General features: G+C 55.8%; 1 protein-coding gene across 1 annotated transcript; it reads right to left on the bottom strand.

The window, feature by feature from the left end:
* Window positions 1–955: 955 nt before the first annotated feature.
* Window positions 956–19,314, bottom strand: IDH2 (isocitrate dehydrogenase (NADP(+)) 2). Its single transcript, XM_042988047.1, has 11 exons — window positions 19,105–19,314; window positions 7,491–7,582; window positions 7,220–7,385; window positions 5,494–5,654; window positions 5,259–5,402; window positions 4,441–4,577; window positions 4,113–4,264; window positions 2,164–2,276; window positions 1,892–1,989; window positions 1,707–1,799; window positions 956–1,308 (listed from the first exon to the last, which is right to left on the bottom strand). The coding sequence occupies exons 1-11, from the start codon at window positions 19,217–19,219 to the stop codon at window positions 1,224–1,226; spliced, it is 1,356 nt and encodes a 451-aa protein (XP_042843981.1). The 5' UTR covers window positions 19,220–19,314; the 3' UTR covers window positions 956–1,223.
* Between the last annotated feature and the right edge of the window lie 26 nt (window positions 19,315–19,340).

The following is a 19,340-nucleotide window of genomic DNA, read 5'->3' as shown; positions in this document are numbered from 1 at the left end:
CTTCCTACTGACGGGCAAGAAGGGGCCGGAAACCTTGAGCTTTGCCCCAGGAGTTGGGCCCTCAAGCAGAGCCCAGCTTTTCTTCCCACAGCCCTGGGAGTTCAGTATGATTACTGCAGACGCGCGGTCCTTCAAATACACGGAGGCCACCAGGGTGAGGGGCGGTTGGAACTCATCTCCGAGCTACCAAGGGTCCCAGCTGTCCAGTTTCAAGAGCCATGAGAGTCTCCCCCGCCCCCAACCCTGGAAACTGGGGAAATGGACTTTGGGTCGCCAAGTATCTGTTAGATCAGGTGAAAATGGCACAACTCTTCCCCGCCCCAGGCATCGAGACACCAAAAGTAGAATATATTCCCTGCACAAAAAGATAGCCCTTCAAGTTGGATCTGTTTTGCTTTACTGCAACTTTCCATCTTACTTTTCTGGTTTTGCCAAAGAATGGCGAGGAGGAACCCAAGTTAGGGACCCCGATGGGCCTAGACTACACGGGACCTCCATTCACAGTCCCAGCCCCGAGCCCCAGGCAGCCGTGCAGAGGGCCGTGAAGCCACCGCTGTGTGGAACCCATTCTGAGGACCAAGCAAAGGGTAAAGAAAGAGGTCTCAAGATTTTTAGGAGGTTAAAACTAACCAAGCAAAAAAATCAATCGATCAATCAATGGCAACGTAACCAGAATCTACCAGGAAGTGGTAACAATCCCCAAGTGGAGATCAGCATATAGGAACCGGATCGTGTTTGGTAATTTCAGGCCTGCACACCACAGGCCCAGCGGCTGGCCGGGCGGCTCCCGTAGAATTCAGGACACTCACCCTGCTGCCCGGTCCCCTCGCCTCACGGTGGCCCCTGTGAATGGAGGCCTGGGACGTGGGCGGAATCCACCGGCCCTTTGAGGGCCTCTTTCTCTGGGGCCCCGGGCCGGGCCGCCTCCTCCCTCGGGCACAAACACAGCAGACGGTTTTGTGAAGAGCTTTTTAGTAGCTAAATACGGCACCATGTGTTCCAAGGGCAATATAAATTACAGTATGCAAAACTCACTGGCTGAGGTAAAACACGCTGTTCCTGCCTCACATCACCATGAGGGGAAACACACAGATATTCTTAAAAACATCTCGCTTATAAAAAACGTCCCCTACAAAGGCCTCCTGAGAGGGGCCGGGAGGCTCAGCCGCGGCCCGCTGCCCCCCCACCCCGGCCCGCCCGCTGCGGGCCGCGCCCCGCCCCCACTACTGGCCCAGGGCCTTGTCCAGGTTGTTCTTGATGGTGTCCAGGAAGTCCGAGGTGTTCAGGAAGTGCTCGTTCAGCTTCACGCTGCCGAGAGAACACCGTTCACGTGAGGCGCGGCTCCAGCCTGGGTCCGGGCAGAGCCTGAACTTGGGCACCCGAGGAGCTGCCCTCCCGTGCCCGTGGGGCGTGGCACGCCCAGGCTGCGCAGCAAAGGTTGCCTAGAGCCCGTCGCCAAAGGGCCACACAACTTCAGACACTTGTACAGACGGGGACGGCAAGGCTCTGAGCCCCTAGCCTCGGGGATGGGGGCAAACTCACAGGGTCTCAGGGCTGTGGACCTGGCCCACCCCAGGCCCCTGGCAGCTAAGCTGACTTGAGGATGAGGAGCGGGGAGGTGCCTCTAAGAGGGTCCTCTGGCTTCTTCCCACCCAGGGAAGAAGGTCCCAGAAGGCCAGCCCCTCCCTCTGCCACCAGCCACGCACTTGCTGAGGCCATGGATGCAGCCCGCCAGGTCCTTGGTCATGGCTCCGCTCTCCACCGTCTGGACACACACCTTCTCCAGGGTCTGTGCAAACCTGCAGGGGACGGGCCAGAGTGAGGCCCCGGCGATACAGAGCCCGCCCAGAAGCTGCCCTGGGCCAGCTCAGGCCCCTCCCTCTCCGCTCACCTGATGAGGTCCTGGTTCCCATCCAGCTTCCCCCGGTGCTCCAGGCCACGCGTCCAGGCAAAGATGCTGGCGATGGGGTTGGTGCTGGTAGGCCGGCCCTGAGGGTGGGGGTTGTAGGGGGATCGGGAGCCGAACCGGCCGACAAGGGGGCCACCCGGACACGACCGCCCACCCGTAGGCTGACGGGTCAGCCCCATCCCCCCAGCCCTCAGGGCCAGTGGGTTCTGAGCCCCCGGGACAGATGGGCACGCGACCACGGTCCCTACACTCACCTTCTGGTGCTCCCTATAATGGCGGGTGACCGTCCCGTGAGCGGCCTCAGCCTCGATGGTCTTCCCATCTGGGCAGACCAGCACAGACGTCATCAGGCCGAGGGAGCCAAAGCCTGAAGAGTGTAAAGACCCTCCATTCGGTGCCGGCACCCACCCTCCTCAGACCACCGGGGTTGAGTCCCCCTGCCCTTCTGCTGGGAGGAGACCCCCTCAGCTCGTGACCCCCAACGGCACCCAGGAGGACAGCCACTGTTTCGGGCTTGCCCACCCTTGTCGTGGGTCTCTAGAGCCCAGCACAGGGCAGGGGGGCGTTCAAAGGTGGCTATCATCAGCCTATTAACATACATCTGGGTTCCCAGAGCCTGGGGCCCCCAGAGCCCACGACCCCAGGACTTCTGCCCACCCAGCCTGGCTCGCAACCGCACGGTTCGTTCACGCAGAAAGCAGAAAGCCTGCCACCAGCTACATCACAACGATCCCTCTGTGTGCCTCTCTTGCAGGCTACTTTAAAGCTTTGTGACTTATCTCCAAATTCTCCCAAATCCAGACTTCAACCTTTTCTATTGTCAAGGTCTCCTGGGCTTCAAAAGCACCCCATGGCACCAAAATAAGAACTGTGTAGGTCCCAGGAAAGAAAAAGCGAAAAACTTCTCCAGGAAAATTCATTGTCTGAGAAGTTCTGCTGCTGAGACTCGGGAAGGGGTCCCTTCTCCACGTTTCCTGGACCTTCGCACTCACCCATTCCTTGTTTACTTAAGGGCAACTTTCATGCCTCTCTCTTGTCTGCTATGGCTTCTCGTCCTTCCATCCGAGATAGGAATTGTTCTAGTAAGAGGACCACTGCCACACTTATTGAAATAAAGGCCAAGGTTTTATGAAACGTCAGGAATTCTCATGCTTTCTCCTTGCAACCCCGGGGTGGGCGTCACCTTCCTTCTCGGGAGCTAGACCTCAAACCATCTCACGTACCCTTGTTTCTCTTCCACTCTCTGCTCTACACGTTGTCTACTCCCTACTCTTGTGGGGGCGCAGCTTTTGTGCCCAACACAACTGGGCTATTTCTTCTTTTCTTTTTTTAAGATTTTACTTTAGAATTCTATTCTATTCTATTCTATTTTTCGAGAGAGAGAGAGTGCACGCAAGTAGGGAGAGGGGCAGAGAGAGAGAGGATCTCCAGCAGGCTCCAGGCCCAGCGTGGAGCCAGACGCAGGGCTCAATCCCACGACCGTGAGATCATAACCTGAGATGAAATCAAGAGTCAGGCACTTAACCAACTGAGCCACCCAGGCGCCCTGAGATTTTATTTCTTAAGTGATCTCTACACCCAGCTTGAGGCAGGAAACCACAATCCCTGAGATCAAGAGTTGCCTGCTCTTCTGACTGAGCCAGCCGGGCACAATCGGGCTATTTCTTATGGCTACTTCTCTAATGGTCTCGTCCATGCTTTATGTTGCAATCTGAATTATCTCTTAGAGGACGCTCTAGGGCTTGGGGCTCTGCCGTCTTCCCCAGTATTCTCCTACAGCCAACAGGTTGACTGTGCAAAACGAATTCTCTGTAATTCGAAACGTACCCGGTTGTGCTCAAAACCATTTTTCTACTGGAGCCAACCCTGGCCCAAACCTGGAGGCACAGTCGCTTGTCTTCGTGGACGGGAACAACCTCAGAGCTGACGCACCTGGCCCCTTAGAACTTGAATTCCTAGGTTCTCCTTTTTCTGTAACAGCAGCCTTAGTAATACACAAGTCCGAACCTAATTGGTGACCCTTCCTCCCTCAGATGCCGGAGAGCTCCTGCCCCCTGCTGTCCACGGGGAACCCTGCAATGAGGCGGCCGGCCCCAGTCCCGCTGCCACACTGGACACATTTTCTACGAAGGGGGTCTGAAAATCCCCCCAGCCAGAGAAGACCGACAATGCACCCCTTGGGGAACAGGTGCTCCCAGCATACCCTGGGCCAGGATGTCCGACTGCACATCTCCGTCGTAGTTCTTGCAGGCCCACACGAAGCCGCCTGAAGACTTGAGGACCTGAGCCACCATGTCATCGATGAGCCGGTGCTCGTACCAGATCTTATTCTTGTCGAAGTCGGTCTTATAGTGCCTGGGAGCAAAAGGGCCGGTTGTGGGGAGAGGGCGGGAGGCTGCCAGGTTGAGGATCTCTCCTCGAGCCGAGCCGAAAGCCCTGGGACGGCGGCCTCCCCGTAGGACAGGGGCCCGGGGGGACAGGAGAGAAGGGCTGTGGGATCCCTGGGAAGGGATAAAGGGAGAGGCTGTTACTTGTCAAAGATTTCCTGGAAGATGTCCTTGAAGCGCCCGTCGTAGGCTTTCAGGATGGTGTTCTTGGTGCTCATGTACAGCGGCCACTTCTTCTGGATGGCGTACTGGAAGCAGCTGTGCGCAAAACCCGAGATGGACTGCGGGGGGAGAGAGGTCCCTGGCGTGGGGCCCGGCCGGCCCGCAGGCTACCAGCCCTCCCTGGGATCCCCAGGTCTTAGGCCGTGCGGCTGGGGTAAAGCTAACTCCCGCAGCCCACCTGCCCGTCTCTAGAGTTGACGGCGCGTCCCAGCCTATCCTCTCTGAGCCCTCCGTGACTGGCTCAGAGAGGGTCATGTGAGCCAGGCCTGGAACTTTCACTGGAACCAGGAGCAAAAGAGGCTCTTTTCTGACAGGGTAACCAAGTCGGCAGGGGTAAGCCGGGAGCTGCCGGTGGTCACTGGTCACAGCCTGAGAATGAGGCCAACCGCAGAAGGAACGAAAAGCCAAGAGACGGGGAAGGGGAAAAGACTGCTTATCCAGCTTGCTTAAGCCAAGAGTCCAGACAACTAACACGCCCCCAGAGGTGTGTCAGGGAGTGAGTGCGGGGGCATCTGGCTAAGCGGGGGTCTGTCTTCCAGCCTCACTCCACACCAGGTCCACAGCAGGTCCCCCCGAAACATAGCCAAGATGCACTGGTCCCCCCGAAACACAGCCAAGATGCATTGGCTCACGGGCCTCGGACCTTCCTCAAGCCACTGACGCGGGAGTAGTGAGCATCACCAACCCGAAGCGGCCCCAGAGGGAGGAGGGAACGCAGGAGCCACCCGCCAGGGCCTCACCTCATCCGTGTTGTACATGCCCATCCCCACGCCGCCGGCAGGGAAATTGAACACTTCCCACTCCTTAGCGCCACTGCCATCCTTCGGGGAGAAGACGATCTTGAACGTGCCGGCCCGGTCGACCACAAAGTCTGTGGCCTTGTACTGCAGAGACAAGAGCACGGCTCGGGCCAGGGGTTCTGAGCGAGGGGCCCAGGCCAGGAAGAGCCAAGTCCCGCCTCCTGCCGTGGCCAACCTGGTCGCCATGGGCGTGCCTGCCAATGGTGATGGGCTTGGTCCAGCCGGGGACGAGGCGTGGGATGTTTTTGCAGATGATGGGTTCCCGGAAGACGGTCCCCCCAAGGATGTTTCGGATGGTTCCATTGGGACTCTTCCACATCTTCTTCAGCTTGAATTCTAGGAGGACAGAGGTGAAGGGACCCAACTGCAACCCCTGCCTTCCAACCAAAATCTGAACCCTAAGCAAGAACGCAGCCAGATGGGAGCCCTAAAAATCACCCTGGGGAAGGTCTAAAATAGCAGTATGTGGGCTCTGGGACCATACTTCTTTCTTTTTTATTTTTTTTTAATGTTTATTTCTTTTTGAGAGAGAGACAGACAGAGTGAGAGCAGGGGAGGGGCAGAGAGAGAGGGAGACACAGAATCCGAAGCAGGCTCCAGGCTCCAGGCCGTTAGCACAGAGCCCGACGCGGGGCTCGAACCCATAACTGTGAGATCATGACCCGAGCCAAAGTCGGACACTCAACCGACTGAGCCACCCAGGCGCCCCTCTGGGATCAGGTTTCTTGGGTTCAAGGTCCAGCTCCACCACCTGTAACTGTGAGTTTTATGCCAGTGAGTTAACCTGAGCTATAAAATGAAATTACTGATAAAAATACCTAGCATCTTGGGTTGCTGTCAGGATTAAATAAACCTCTATGTAAAGTGCCTAGAACAGTGCCTGGCACATCGGGGCTCCTTCAGCTAGTGTATTTTTCCCGCGTCATGCGTGGACATAGCTCGGTCTGATGAACTCTGGCAGTATGGCGTCTCGCTGGACAGAGGCCAGAAGACCAGAGGGCAGGCCTCAGTACTGCCACGAGCCGTGGAGTCCAGCCCACGTTACCGGGACTGTTGGCTCTCTACTTCCTTCTCCATAAAACAGGGGTACAGAAATCCCAGGGTTCAGGAGAAATGAAAAGAAACCCCACAAAGAAGAGCTTAGCACTTAAATGATCCCAATGCCCTAGGGTCAGGTACAAACCCGAAAGACGGAAGAAGGTCTGGAGTGTTTGGAAAGGTGCTTCGAATGCTTCCTTCCAGCTCCCTCGTGCCGTAGGACGCAGGCAGAGAGAAAGAGCTCTGCACACCCCTGAACGACCCTGTCTCGAATTTTCCAAACGTGGCCCCTTTATCCACGTACTGGTGCCATTGTTTCGGGAAACCCTCAAAAGTGCTCCCCAGAAGCAGGGACCGGCAGCCGGTCCAAGCCTGGTGAGCACACCTCTCTGAGACCCCTCCGCGGCCGCAGGGGGCAGGGGACAGACCCGCAAGGCCAAGACAGCGGCAAGACACTAGCGACGTTCCCTAGAGCCCGCTGCAGCTCTGAAAGATACAAGCTGACACGCGGCACTCCGCTGGCCAGAGGTGGCCCCGAGGTGTCTCTGTAAACCTGCCTGCAGGACAGTCCAGGAGGCGAGAGGGGCGCCCGAGGAGGCTGCCCTTCCTCTGACGGCTTCAGCAACGTGTCTGTGGCCCACGACACCTACTGGTGCTGGCCAGAGCCACGCGGCACAGCAGCAACGCCACGGGCCTGGATTCGGCTCTGCCGCACCCCACGTGGGTGCCAGCCCCTCACCGGCCCTCCCAGCCTCCTCTGCAGGAAACCCCACGGCCCCAACGCCTCCCGCGAAGTCGCAGGGAGACGGGGTTCGTGTCGCGGCCCCCACGCCCCCAGCCCCCCCGCCTCCGCACCCTCACACCTTCCACACGGGCCTCATCGGGGGTGATGGTGGCGCACTTCACAGCCACACTGTACTTCTGGGTGGCCAGTGCGGAGTCTACGGTGACCTGGTCGTTGGTCTGGTCACGGTTTGGGAGCCCCAGGTCGAAATACTTGAGCTGGACATCCACGTGCGGCAGGATGAGCTAGAAACAGATGACCAGGCCAAGGCATCAGCCCAGATGACTGTGACTCACGGGCACGAGGGGGCCTGCGCGGGGGGCTGAACGCCCACTTTGGGAGGGAACTACCTTCTCCTTGATGAACTGCCAGATGATCCGGGTCATCTCATCGCCGTCCATCTCCACCACCGGCTTCGCCACCTTGATCCTCTTGTCGGCATCTAGAACCGGGCAACACGGCGCATCATACCTCTGGGGGAGGGGGGGTGTTCTGGGCGAGCTCCTCTCCTCCCCCGCGGGATCTGCCCTTCACCCAGGAGAGCAGTGTCAGCCAGGGCTCGGTTACCCACACTCACTCCCCCTCGGCAGGACCAGCTCCCGGGCCGGGCCGCCTGGGGGGGGGCGGGGGGGGGGGGACCCAGACCCCCCACTGAGGAGGGCCAGCTAGGACTGAAAGATGGTGGCCTGAATCTGAAGGCAGAGGAGCCCAAGAGCCAGAGGTCCAGAGCCAAGCAGGGCCACCTGTCCGGGAGCAAGTAGGGGAGGGAATGCCTACAGGCTGTCGCCACCCAGTTCCGAGGGCAGGCGCTGTGGCCCAACCCCAGCGATTCTGTGAGTTTCCTCGTAACCTTGTTACAAGAGTCCGACTAAATCTAAGCGGGGACGGAAACTGTACTCGCACCTCCTCTGTGCCTGACGTGCTCCCCTATCCCCTTTGCGTGATTCCTTTTCATCCTCAAACCACTCCCAAAGGGAATATGGCTATCTCCACTTTAGGTGCGCCTGGGTGGCTCTGTCGGTTCAGCGTCTGACTTCGGCTCAGATCACGATCTCGCGGCTCGTGGGTTGGAGCCCCGTGTCGGGCTCTGCACCGACAGTTCAGAGCCTGGAGCCTGCTTCGGATTCTGTGTCTCCCTCTCCCTCTCTGCCCCTCCCCTGCTTGTGCTCTGGTCTCTGTCTCTCAAAAATAAATAAACATTAAAAAAAATTTTTTTAATGTGGTGCAACTGAGGCTCGGAGAGTTTGCCAGCTTCCTGCCAAAGGTGACACAGCTTGAGGACAACAGAGCTACCAGGATTCACACTTTCTCAGCAGCAAGCAGAGGCTTAGGGCACCCAGAATGGAACTCCGAACCCTGGATCCAAGCTGGCAGGCTGGCCAGTCCTGCCGGAGAAGCATCAAAGGTCCAAAGCGACAGTGGACGAGGACAGGAGCCGGGCGGGGGAGGCTCTTCAAGGAAAGTCTGACTCATGAGGAAAACCAACAGTCTGGGAAGTGAATTCCAAAGAAAACTCAAGAAAATGACCCATCCAATTAAATCAGTGCAGGCTACCTTGAGCGAGACTTGTTGAACCTTAGCCTGTAGCACGGAGGTACCCACGGCCTGGGAAGAAACAGCCCCTGCAGAGTAGGGAGGGCAACAAGACAGGTGCAAAACCTACAGCCGGGCCTCGACCATCAGAAGGCTCGCTCACCGCTGACACCCGGGCCGGAGTGAGACAGCTGAGAACTGACTGGGCTCTGTCCCCAGCAGAGCCCCCTCCGCCCTCGCTTAGGGCCCATTTACTCTTAGGTTTACGCACAATCCTTACAGATGTCGTGGATCTTCCGCCTCACCAGACACGAGACGGCGAATCAGAAGAAAGGATTAGGATGTTCACTTAAAAACACCAACGGTCAGAAGCAGTGACATCTGCTAGGTGGACAGCAAGGAACGGACGTCTACGAAAAGCAGGCCCTGACACTGAAAAAGCATGACCACCTAAGCACGTTTAAAACAGAAGTGACTGGGGCGCCTGGGTGGCTCAGTCAGTTAAGCGTCTGACTTCAGCTCAGGTCGCGATTTCTCAGTTCATGGGTTCGAGCTCCGCATCGGGCTCTGTGCTGACAGCTCGGAGCCTAGAGCCGGCTTGCGATTCTGTCTCCCTCTCTCTCCAACCTCCCCCCGCCCCCCCACCCCCGCGCTCACACACACGCGCGCACATGTTCTTTCCCTCTCTCTCTCTCTCTCTCTCTCTCAAAAGTAAATAAACATTAAAAAATTTTAAAACAGAAGTGACCAAAACCCAACAGATCCCCACATATCACTGCCCTACAACACACACCACAGCCATGACTCGTGCTGACATCCCCAACCCACTAAGAAAAAGGTGAATTATGTGCAGCGAAATGATTCACTATCCAAACATGTGCGCAGATTTTTTTTAATCTAAAAATAATCTCCCAAAGATGTGCAAACAGGTTTTTTTGTTTTTTCTTTTCTTAATCTAAAAGGAATCTTGGAGGTTATTTAGGAAGACAAATGAGACCCAGGAAGCGTGGCTTGTGTCAATGTCAGGACTGATCCCGGGTCTCTGGCCCCAGTGTGGCCTCTGGACACCCTCAGCGGGTCACGTATGGAGAAGCAGAAGGCAAACACAGACTCCAAACATTCCATTCCCTGGAGGACAAGGTGAGCTCAGCCGGCACCTCTCCGCCCCCCTTTCCAGGAGGCACAGGGGCCTTTAGACCCAAGCCGCAGAATTCCTTCACCTTTCCGGGCTGGAAGCTTGAGTGGAAAGGGCTTTAGGACTCGCAGAAAGTCTACTGGGCCACTGAAGAGCTAGCTTCATTTTGTTTTAATTTTTTTTTTTTTTTATGTTTATCTTTGAGAGAGACAGAGCATGAGCAGGGGAGGGGCAGAGAGAGGGAGACAGAGAATCCGAAGCAGGTTCCACGCCAAGGAGATTCGGTGCCAAGCCCGATGCAGGGCTCAAACTCAAGAAACCGTGAGACCATGACCTGAGTTGAAATCAAGAGTAGGACGCTTAACCAACTGAGCCACCCGGGTGCCCCAAGCTAGCTTAGTTTTTAAGAGCATCTCCTATGAGTTAATGTCATGAGAGCTAATCAAGGTTGTTTTAATGTACTGAAGCTACCATAATCATAATCCCTAAGGAGAATTCATTTGTGGCCAGTCTTAGAGGTTTCTGCCTCGCTGGGCTCCACTCAAGTTTTGGGCTTCAGACCCAGCAGCCTGTGGGCTGTGGGCTCCACACCTGCTCCATCTGGGAGTTCAATGTCACGATCATAGCAGGCAGCCCTCCCTGTGGTGCCTGCAGGTGTCAAACCCTCAGAGACCACAGGGCCCACTTATTTACAACCAGGCGCTAAGCACCTCTTCCTGAAACACCAAAAAATATAATAGTTCCTGGCCTAAAGGAGTGAGTATGAAAGGGAAAACCTACAGGTAACGGAGAGAGAGCAAGCAGCCCAGTTATCAAAGTCAGGAGCACAGCCTCCTTGAAAGGGCCCTTCCCAGAACCGGGGCGTGGGGGACACGGAAGCCAAAGCAGCAGAGACTCCTGATTGGCTCACGCAGCGATTTTAAAAAAGCATATTCAGGGGCGCGTGGTGGCTCAGTCGGTCGAGCGTCTGACTTCAGCTCAGGTCATGATCTCACAGTCCGTGGGTTCGAGCCCCACGTCGGGCTCTGTGCTGACAGCTCAGAGCCTGGAGCCTGCTTCCGATTCTGTGTCTCCCTCTCTCTCTGCCCCTCCCCCGCTCATGCTCTGTCTTCTCTCTGTCTCAAAAATAAATAAAAACATTTAAAAAAATAAAAAATTAAAAAAAAAAAGCATATTCATTGGTGACCAAGGTTTTAAAATCGGGCGATTTCAACAACACAACAACAACAAAAACCAATTAATAAAGGGGCAAAGGACTGGAATCGACATCTCTCCAAAAAAACGATATATAAAAGACCAATAAGCGTATGAAAAGTTGTCCCACAGCACTCAGCGTTAGGGAAATGCAAATCAAAATCACCATGAGATACCACCTCACACCCACAAGGACGGCTGCCAACAAAACCAAAACCAAACCAAAAACCCCAAAGCCGAAAACAACAAGTGTTGGTGAGCATGTGGAGAAGCTGGAACCCTTGTGCCCGGCTGGTGAGAATGGACAGTGCGGCGGCTGCTACGGAAGACGGTGTGGTGCTTCCTCAAAAAATCAAAGATGGAACCGCCATATTGGCCGGCGGTCCCACTTCTGGATATCTATCCAAAATAAGTAAAAGCAGGGTCTCAAAGAAATATCTGTACACCCTCGTCCACAGCAGAATTACTCACAATAGGCAAGAGGTGGAAACAACTCCAGTGTCCCTCAAGGAACGAAGGGAAAAACAGAATGTGGTATGAGCCTTCGAGAGAACAGGACTCTGGAAACGGATCCAGGAGGGCTAAGAAAAACGTCCCTCCGAAAGGTTAAACGATGTTCACAGTTTCGAGCTTCTCCCAGACTGGGCTCCCCGCCACTTAAATGTGGATGTACTTGCTCAGAAATTGAAAACGGAAGTGCCGCCATTGTGAGCAACAGCGATGGGTCTGGACCTACCTCAATAGCGTTTGCTGCTCATTCTTTCGTCTCAAATTCCACAAAACCAGTTGCCCTTGGGATGGCCAGCAGGCCTATACTGTGGCATACTCATATAAACAACACGGCCACATTTCCCACACACTTTCAATCCAGCGACGATGAACATTTCTGAACTCTTAAAATAAATTAGAAGCAGTGACAAATAGGCAAGGAATTCATAACCACATGGCCTAAGCTTTGCGCAATTCCCGTACCTTACCCAGAAAGTCAATACATTTTAAGTGGAGTATTTTTTACGTGGGTATGTACATAGAATGGAATATTCAGCCTTAAAAATTAGCAAGATGCAGACACAAGCCACAGCAACAGCAGGGATAAACCTTGAGGACAGTATGTGAAGAGTAAGCCAGTCACAAAAAGAAAAATACGTCTGATTCTCCTTACATGCGGTACCTAAAAGCAGTCAAATTCACAGAAACAGAAAGTAGAATGATGGTTGCCAGCGGCTGGGGGAGGAGGGAATGGGGAGCTGTTGTTTAACGGGTACCTACAGAGTTTCGGTTTTGCAAGATGCTGAAGCTCTGGGGGTTGGTTGTCCAACAGTGAGAAAGTATTTAACACTACTGAATGGCACGCTTACAAATGGCTAGGACAGGAAATTTGTGTTATGCAGTATTTTTACCACAATAAAAATAAGAAATAACGGTTTTTAAGTTTTTAAAAATCTAAATCAGTCAAGGGGCGCACCTGGGTGGCTGAGTCAGCCAAGCGACCCGCTTCGGCTCAGGTCGTGAGCTCGCGGTCCGTGAGTTCGAGCCCCGCGTCGGGCTCTGTGCTGACGGCTCAGAGCCTGGAGGCTGCTTCAGATTCTGTCTCCGGCTCTCCTCTGCCCCTCCCCTGCTCACACTCTGTCTCTCTGTCTCTCTCTCTCTCTCTCTCAAATATAAAATAAACACTTAAAAAATTTTAATCTAAACCAGTCAAAACAAAAGCAACCCAGGAGATTTTACACAAAGATTCCAGGCCTATCGCGTACCCTCCAGAGGACACAGGCCCCAAGGCAGCAGAGTGGGAGACCTTGTGTGTGGTTCAGCCAATACGGCAGAGCCACCCCCATCGTCCACCCCTCTCTGGGTGACAAGAGATGACGAACGATCTGAAACCCAAGGAACAGCACGGGGGTCTCCCTGAAAGCTTCCAAGGGACAGCCACCGTGACATTTTCAGATGACATGTTGCACACTGGCCTCTTGGCCAGAGTGTGGGATGGAGTTACACCAGTCCACAGGGAGTCCGGGAGGCCAACTCTCCTCCCGGTCTGGGATTCCGAGCACCCAACACCAAGTAAGGATTTCAAAACCCGGCGCCCGTTTCAGGATCGGCCTGCTGCCCCAAACTCAAGGCTAAAGGTCCCTCCCAAGATGGCCACCCCCAAGAATAAGTGCGTAACCACATGCCTGCCCTGGCTGTCAGCCAAGAAGCCGCCAAGCCGGCGTGGCCCAGCAGCATGTGGGGAGAAGCCCCCAGTTCCTGGGAGCTCAAGAAGGCAGGGCAGCAAATCTAGAAGAGATTTCCTTGGGGTCATCCTTCCCTCCTCCCCATTCCCTCACACGCACGTGCCAACCATTGAAACATCCTATCGGCTCTTCCTTCAAAATGCATCCAGAATCCAACCACTTCTTGCCACCCCCAGGGCCAATAACCTTGCCAGAGTATGACTACGCCCTCCTACCAGGACCCTGAAGCCAGAATGGGCCTGTTAAAATGTAAATTGGGGGGGAGGGGGGGGGCTCCTGGGTGGCTCAGTTAGTTGAGCATGGACTTCGGCTCAGATCTCTCAGTTTGTGGGTTCCAGCCCCATGTCGGGCTCTGTGCTGACAGCTCAGAGCCTGGAGCCTCCTTCACATTCTGTGTCTCCCTCTCTCTCTGACCCTCCCTACTCACCCTGTCTCTGTCTCTCTCAGAACTAAACATTAAAAAAATAATTTAAAGATTAAAAAAGCTTTAAAAAAATGTAAATCAGGCCACAATACCCTTCTCAAAACCTTGCAAAACTTCTCTTTTCAGTCAGAGTAAAGGCCAAAGTCCTCAAAAATGTGTGGTCCCCACAACACTTGACCTCATCTGTCACTGACCCCCTTCCCCTGACCTCTGCCTGGCTCGGGACTCTTCCCTCTCTGCTTCTCCCACAAGCAAAGGTGTACTCCTCCATCAGGCTCTCCTCCAATAGGCTCTCCTCCATCACTCACTCCTTCATCAGACACTCCCCCATCACACATTCTGCCATCACACTCCTCCATCAGACACTCCTCTCCTCCATCAGACACTCCTTCATCACGCACTCCTCCATCAGACACTCCTCCATCAGACGCTCCTCCATCAGACACTCCTCCATCAGACACTCCCCCATCACACATTCTGCCATCACACTCCTCCATCAGACACTCCTCCATCACGCACTCCTCCATCAGACACTCCTCCATCAGACACTCCTCCATCAGACACTCCTCTCCTCCATCAGACGCTCCTCCATCAGGCTCTCCTCCATCAGACACTCCTCCATCAGACACTCCTCCATCAGACGCTCCTCCGTCAGACACTCCCCCATCAGGCACTCCTCCATCAGACACTCCTCCATCAGACGCTCCCCCATCAGACACTCCTCCATCAGGCTCTCCTCCATCAGACACTCCTCTCCTCCATCAGGCTCTCCTCCATCAGACACTCCTCCATCAGACGCTCCTCCATCAGACGCTCCTCCGTCAGACACTCCCCCATCAGGCACTCCTCCATCAGACACTCCTCCATCAGACGCTCCCCCATCAGACACTCCTCCATCAGGCTCTCCTCCATCAGACACTCCTCTCCTCCATCAGGCTCTCCTCCATCAGACGCTCCCCCATCAGACACTCCTCCATCAGACGCTCCTCCATCAGACACTCCCCCATCAGACACTCCTTCATCACGCACTCCTCCATCAGACACTCCTCTCCTCCATCAGACACTCCTCCATCAGACGCTCCCCCATCAGACACTCCTCCATCAGGCTCTCCTCCATCAGACACTCCTCTCCTCCATCAGGCTCTCCTCCATCAGACGCTCCCCCATCAGACACTCCTCCATCAGATGCTCCTCCATCAGACACTCCCCCATCAGACACTCCTTCATCACGCACTCCTCCATCAGACACTCCTCTCCTCCATCAGACACTCCTTCATCACGCACTCCTCCATCAGACACTCCTCCATCAGACGCTCCCCCATCAGACACTCCTCCATCAGACGCTCCCCCATCAGACACTCCTCCATCAGACGCTCCTCCATCAGACACTCCTCTCCTCCATCAGACACTCCTCCATCAGACACTCCTCCATCAGGCTCTCCTCCATCAGACGCTCCTCTCCTCCATCAGACACTCCTCCATCAGACACTCCTCCATCAGACACTCCTCTCCTCCATCAGACACTCCTCCATCAGACACTCCTCCATCAGGCACTCCTCCATCAGACACTCCTCCATCAGACACTCCTCCATCAGACACTCCTCTCCTCCATCAGGCTCTCCTCCATCAGACGCTCCTCTCCTCCATCAGACACTCCTCCATCAGACACTCCTCCATCAGACACTCCTCTCCTCCATCAGACACTCCTCCATCAGACACTCCTCCATCAGGCACTCCTCCATCAGACACTCCTTCATCACGCACTCCTCCATCAGACACTCCTCCATCAGACGCTCCCCCATCAGACACTCCTCCATCAGGCACTCCTCCATCAGACACTCCTCTCCCCCATCAGACACTCCTCCATCAGACACTCCTCCATCAGGCACTCCTCCATCAGACGCTCCTCCATCAGACACTCCTCCATCAGACACTCCTCCATCAGACACTCCTCCATCAGGCTCTCCTCCATCAGACACTCCTCTCCTCCATCAGGCTCTCCTCCATCACACACTCCTCCATCAGGCTCTCCTCCATCAGACACTCCTCTCCTCCATCAGACACTCCTCCATCAGACATTCCTCTCCTCCATCAGACACTCCCCCATCAGGCACTCCTCCATCAGACACTCCTCCATCAGACGCTCCCCCATCAGACACTCCTCCATCAGGCACTCCTCCATCACACATTCCTCTCCTCCATCAGGCACTCCTCCATCAGACACTCCTCTCCTCCATCAGACACTCCTCCATCAGACGCTCCCCCATCAGACGCTCCTCCATCAGGCTCTCCTCCATCAGACACTCCTCTCCTCCATCAGGCTCTCCTCCATCAGACACTCCTCCATCAGGCTCTCCTCCATCAGACACTCCTCCATCAGACGCTCCCCCATCAGACACTCCTCCATCAGGCACTCCTCCATCAGACACTCCTCTCCTCCATCAGACACTCCTCCATCAGACGCTCCCCCATCAGACGCTCCTCCATCAGGCTCTCCTCCATCAGACACTCCTCTCCTCCATCAGGCTCTCCTCCATCAGACACTCCTCCATCAGGCTCTCCTCCATCAGACACTCCTCCATCAGACACTCCTCCATCACACATTCCTCTCCTCCATCAGACACTCCTTCATCACGGCCTTGGCACCTGTTGGCCATAACCAAATGGCCTGTTTCCTTTGTTCCTTCGGTGCCTCTTCAAGGAGGTCTTTTCTGTGCTTCCTGACCCCCCCCGAGTCCAAACCTCCACGCACACCTTCCTGGCCTCTTGGTTCTCCATACGCCGCGCTAGCCAACTTCTACCTTTTTACTAACGGTCCCCACATTAGCATTTAAGCTCCACCCGGGCAGAAATCTTTGCCTCTTACTCCTGGCTCTGTCCCCAGCACCTTCACGTGCCTGGCACACAGCAGAAGCACGATAGTTGTTGAAGTCACAGATGAATGTCAAGTTACAGTCTATTTGGTCGATAGTAAGGGCTGCCCTGCCCCCACCTCCTGTTGGGATGAAATGTGCTCCTGGGATGCACTGCCACATAGAGGCCACTGAGTTCTTACCATCAGATTGCACCAGACCAGCACAGATGTATGTATGGGACAGGGGTCTCTGCCAGGCAATGGGCAACTTGCCCTGAGAAGCTCACAATTTATACTGTTTGTTTTTTTTTTTTAATGTTTATTTTTGAGAGTGAGCGAGGGGCGGGGGGCGGGGAGCTGAGAGAGAGGGAGACACAGAATCCGAAGCAGGCTCCAGGCTCCGAGTTGTCAGTGCAGAGCCTGATACGGGGCTCGATCCCACGAACTGTGAGATCATGACCTGAGCCACGATCAAGAGTCAGATGCTTAACCGACTGACCCACACAGGCGCCCCTCCACTGGCATTTTAAACGTGTACACAAGTGTCAACTCCAGGGCAGGTCCCAGAGCCCGGCTTCCAATAACCAGAAGGCAGTTTCCAGCACCTCATGCCCTGAATGGAACAAGTGCCAGAGGCTCCCAGCTCAACTGGAGCATCTGGGGGCAGGTCCCAGGCTTTCCAGAGACTTCTCCAAACGTTCCAGGCCTAAACATGACCACCCAAAACACCTCTGATGGGGCAGCCCTGGTCTTATCCGATGCAGTTGAAACAAGCCTCGGGGAGGAACACATAGTAACTCCCCAGGCGGGCCTCCAGAACTTTCAACAATCATTAAATAATAATCTGCCCTTGAATCTGAGAGTGCAGGCAAGTCACCAAGATCTGTAAAGTGAAGAGGCAGCGTGAGAAAAGTAAGAAGTTGCCAGGCAAGGAGTGAAGCAAAGGAAGGCCAGATAAGTCGTTCTCACAGTGAGGGCTTGGGCACAGCCCACCCTCCCCTCCACGACATCTGGCTCATCAGAACCGCCACCAGCCGTCGCTGGAGGCCTAGGAAATGCAAACTAGAGCCGTGGCGTTACCAAGCAGCAAAGACACCAGAGTGTTTTAGCCAAAAGAAACGTATCCGTTCCTTGTCATCAAGGGGAATGCCAAATATTCTGTCTCCGGTGGTGTTGCTGGGTGACAAGCTCCAAGAGGCCACAGCTGTAAGTCTCATGTCCAACTCAAACACTAAGCCTTCTCCCCATTAATAACCCAACCAGCTTGGGAACTTCTGGAAGGACCTACAGCTAAAAGGACTTTCTTTTTTTTTTTTTTTTACCATCAATGCAGGGGGCAAGAAGGGAGAAAATATCTTTACTCTCACGCTGTTTTGCTAGAGGTGGTTTGGGGCCTGGGGGCACTTGGAACCCTGGAGTTGCAGGGCTAACCACTTACAAGACAAATCCCAGAAGTACAAAAGCAGAAATGTCCCTTTCTCCTTGGCAGGAGAGGTGGGGGCTGGGGCCCAAGCTCTGCCCCCACCTTCCCCTCCCCAATTCTGGTCAGCTGCTCCCACACTAGTTAAAGATTACCTACCGGAACAGTAAGGCCAGGCTGCCTGGGCCCCACTCCCTCTTCCTCACTGTCCTGGCTCACTCCAAGGGGTTCCAGGCCAGGTCAGGAAAGGGGTTTCCGTGGCAACAGGCAAGAGACAGGGCCAAGGGACCTACATTCTCCCTGCCTTTTGTAGCTGGCAATGGAGAGCCACGGTCCAGGCCACATGCCACAGAGGGCAGCCTGCGAGGGTAATGGGGGTTCAAGTTAATCCTGCTTATTATGACCCGACTACTGTCTTCTTTCCTAAGCAGGGTGCTAAGGGCACCGCAGAAGCAGGGAGTAACTAGTGGGGAAAGTGACATTTTGGAGCAGCTGCCCAGTCACCCCGTCTGGCAGTCGGGTGAGTGGGGCCGGCGGAGCAGCGTAGGAGCCGGCTGGCGAGAAAACGCAGGTCAGGCCAAGGAGAGGCTCCAGGATGGAGACTTAAGTGCGACGGGAGGGGTGGGGGTGTCCAAACAAAAGGGAAAATCAAAAGCACGCTCCTCCAGCTGTCGCGTAAAAGGCTCCAAAAATAGCTGACGCGGGCCTGACAGCGAGGAGGGATTACAGCGCGCCCGGCTGAAAAGGAAAGGGAAGTGGAGGCCGTCTCCCCGCCTTTGTCTGAGCAAGGACCGCGCCGAGACCCTCCCTCTCACGGGGAGACCGGGCCTGGCGCTCCGGCCCCCTACTCGCTGGCCTGGCCCCTCCCGGGGCGCAGGGCGCGCAGGACACCCTCCGGGCCCGGGACACCCCCAGCACCCGCCACGGGAATAGCTGGGGGGGCGCGGAGCAGCCCGGAATCCCCGCCCGCGCAGGGCCGCAGGACCAGCAGCTCCCGGGCCACCAGCTGCCACCGTCCTTCAAGTCCCCCCCCCCCGGCTCTTTGTGTGCCAACCCCGCCGTCCCCGGCCCGCGATCGCCCCGAGTCGCCCTCCCCGGTCCCCGCCCGGGAGGCCGCCACGTCGCGGTGCCGGGCGCGCGCCCCGCCCGGACCCTCCTCGTGGCACTCACAGTGGCGCCGCGGCTGCTCCTGCAAGTTGGGGCCTGTCGGGGCTGCCGGCGCCCAGGCCGGCCCGGAGCCGGAGGCCCTGCAGAGCGAGCGTACGACCCGCAGGTAGCCAGCCATCCCGCCGAGCAGGCGAGCGAACCGACCGCGGCGGGCGAGATCCGAGCGCCGGTGCTGCTCCCGGCTGCCTGGCGGCGGGCTGCCAAGGCCCTCCAGGCGCCCGGGCGCGGGCAGGGGCGGG

Source organism: Panthera tigris, chromosome B3 (assembly GCF_018350195.1).
Source record: "Panthera tigris isolate Pti1 chromosome B3, P.tigris_Pti1_mat1.1, whole genome shotgun sequence".
Classification (NCBI taxonomy): domain Eukaryota; kingdom Metazoa; phylum Chordata; class Mammalia; order Carnivora; family Felidae; genus Panthera; species Panthera tigris.
Note: the sequence above shows the minus strand (reverse complement) of the source record. Positions and strands in the feature narration are given on the sequence as shown.

Coding starts and splice junctions, on each gene's coding strand:
- IDH2 (XM_042988047.1), bottom strand. CDS start 19,219: ATGGCTGGCTACCTGCGGGTCGTACGCTCGCTCTGCAGGGCCTCCGGC. Junction 4,265..4,440: donor TTCCAGGAAATCTTTGACAA/GTAACAGCCTCT, acceptor TTTTGCTCCCAG/GCACTATAAGACCGACTTCG. Junction 1,990..2,163: donor ATTATAGGGAGCACCAGAAG/GTGAGTGTAGGG, acceptor CCCCACCCTCAG/GGCCGGCCTACCAGCACCAA.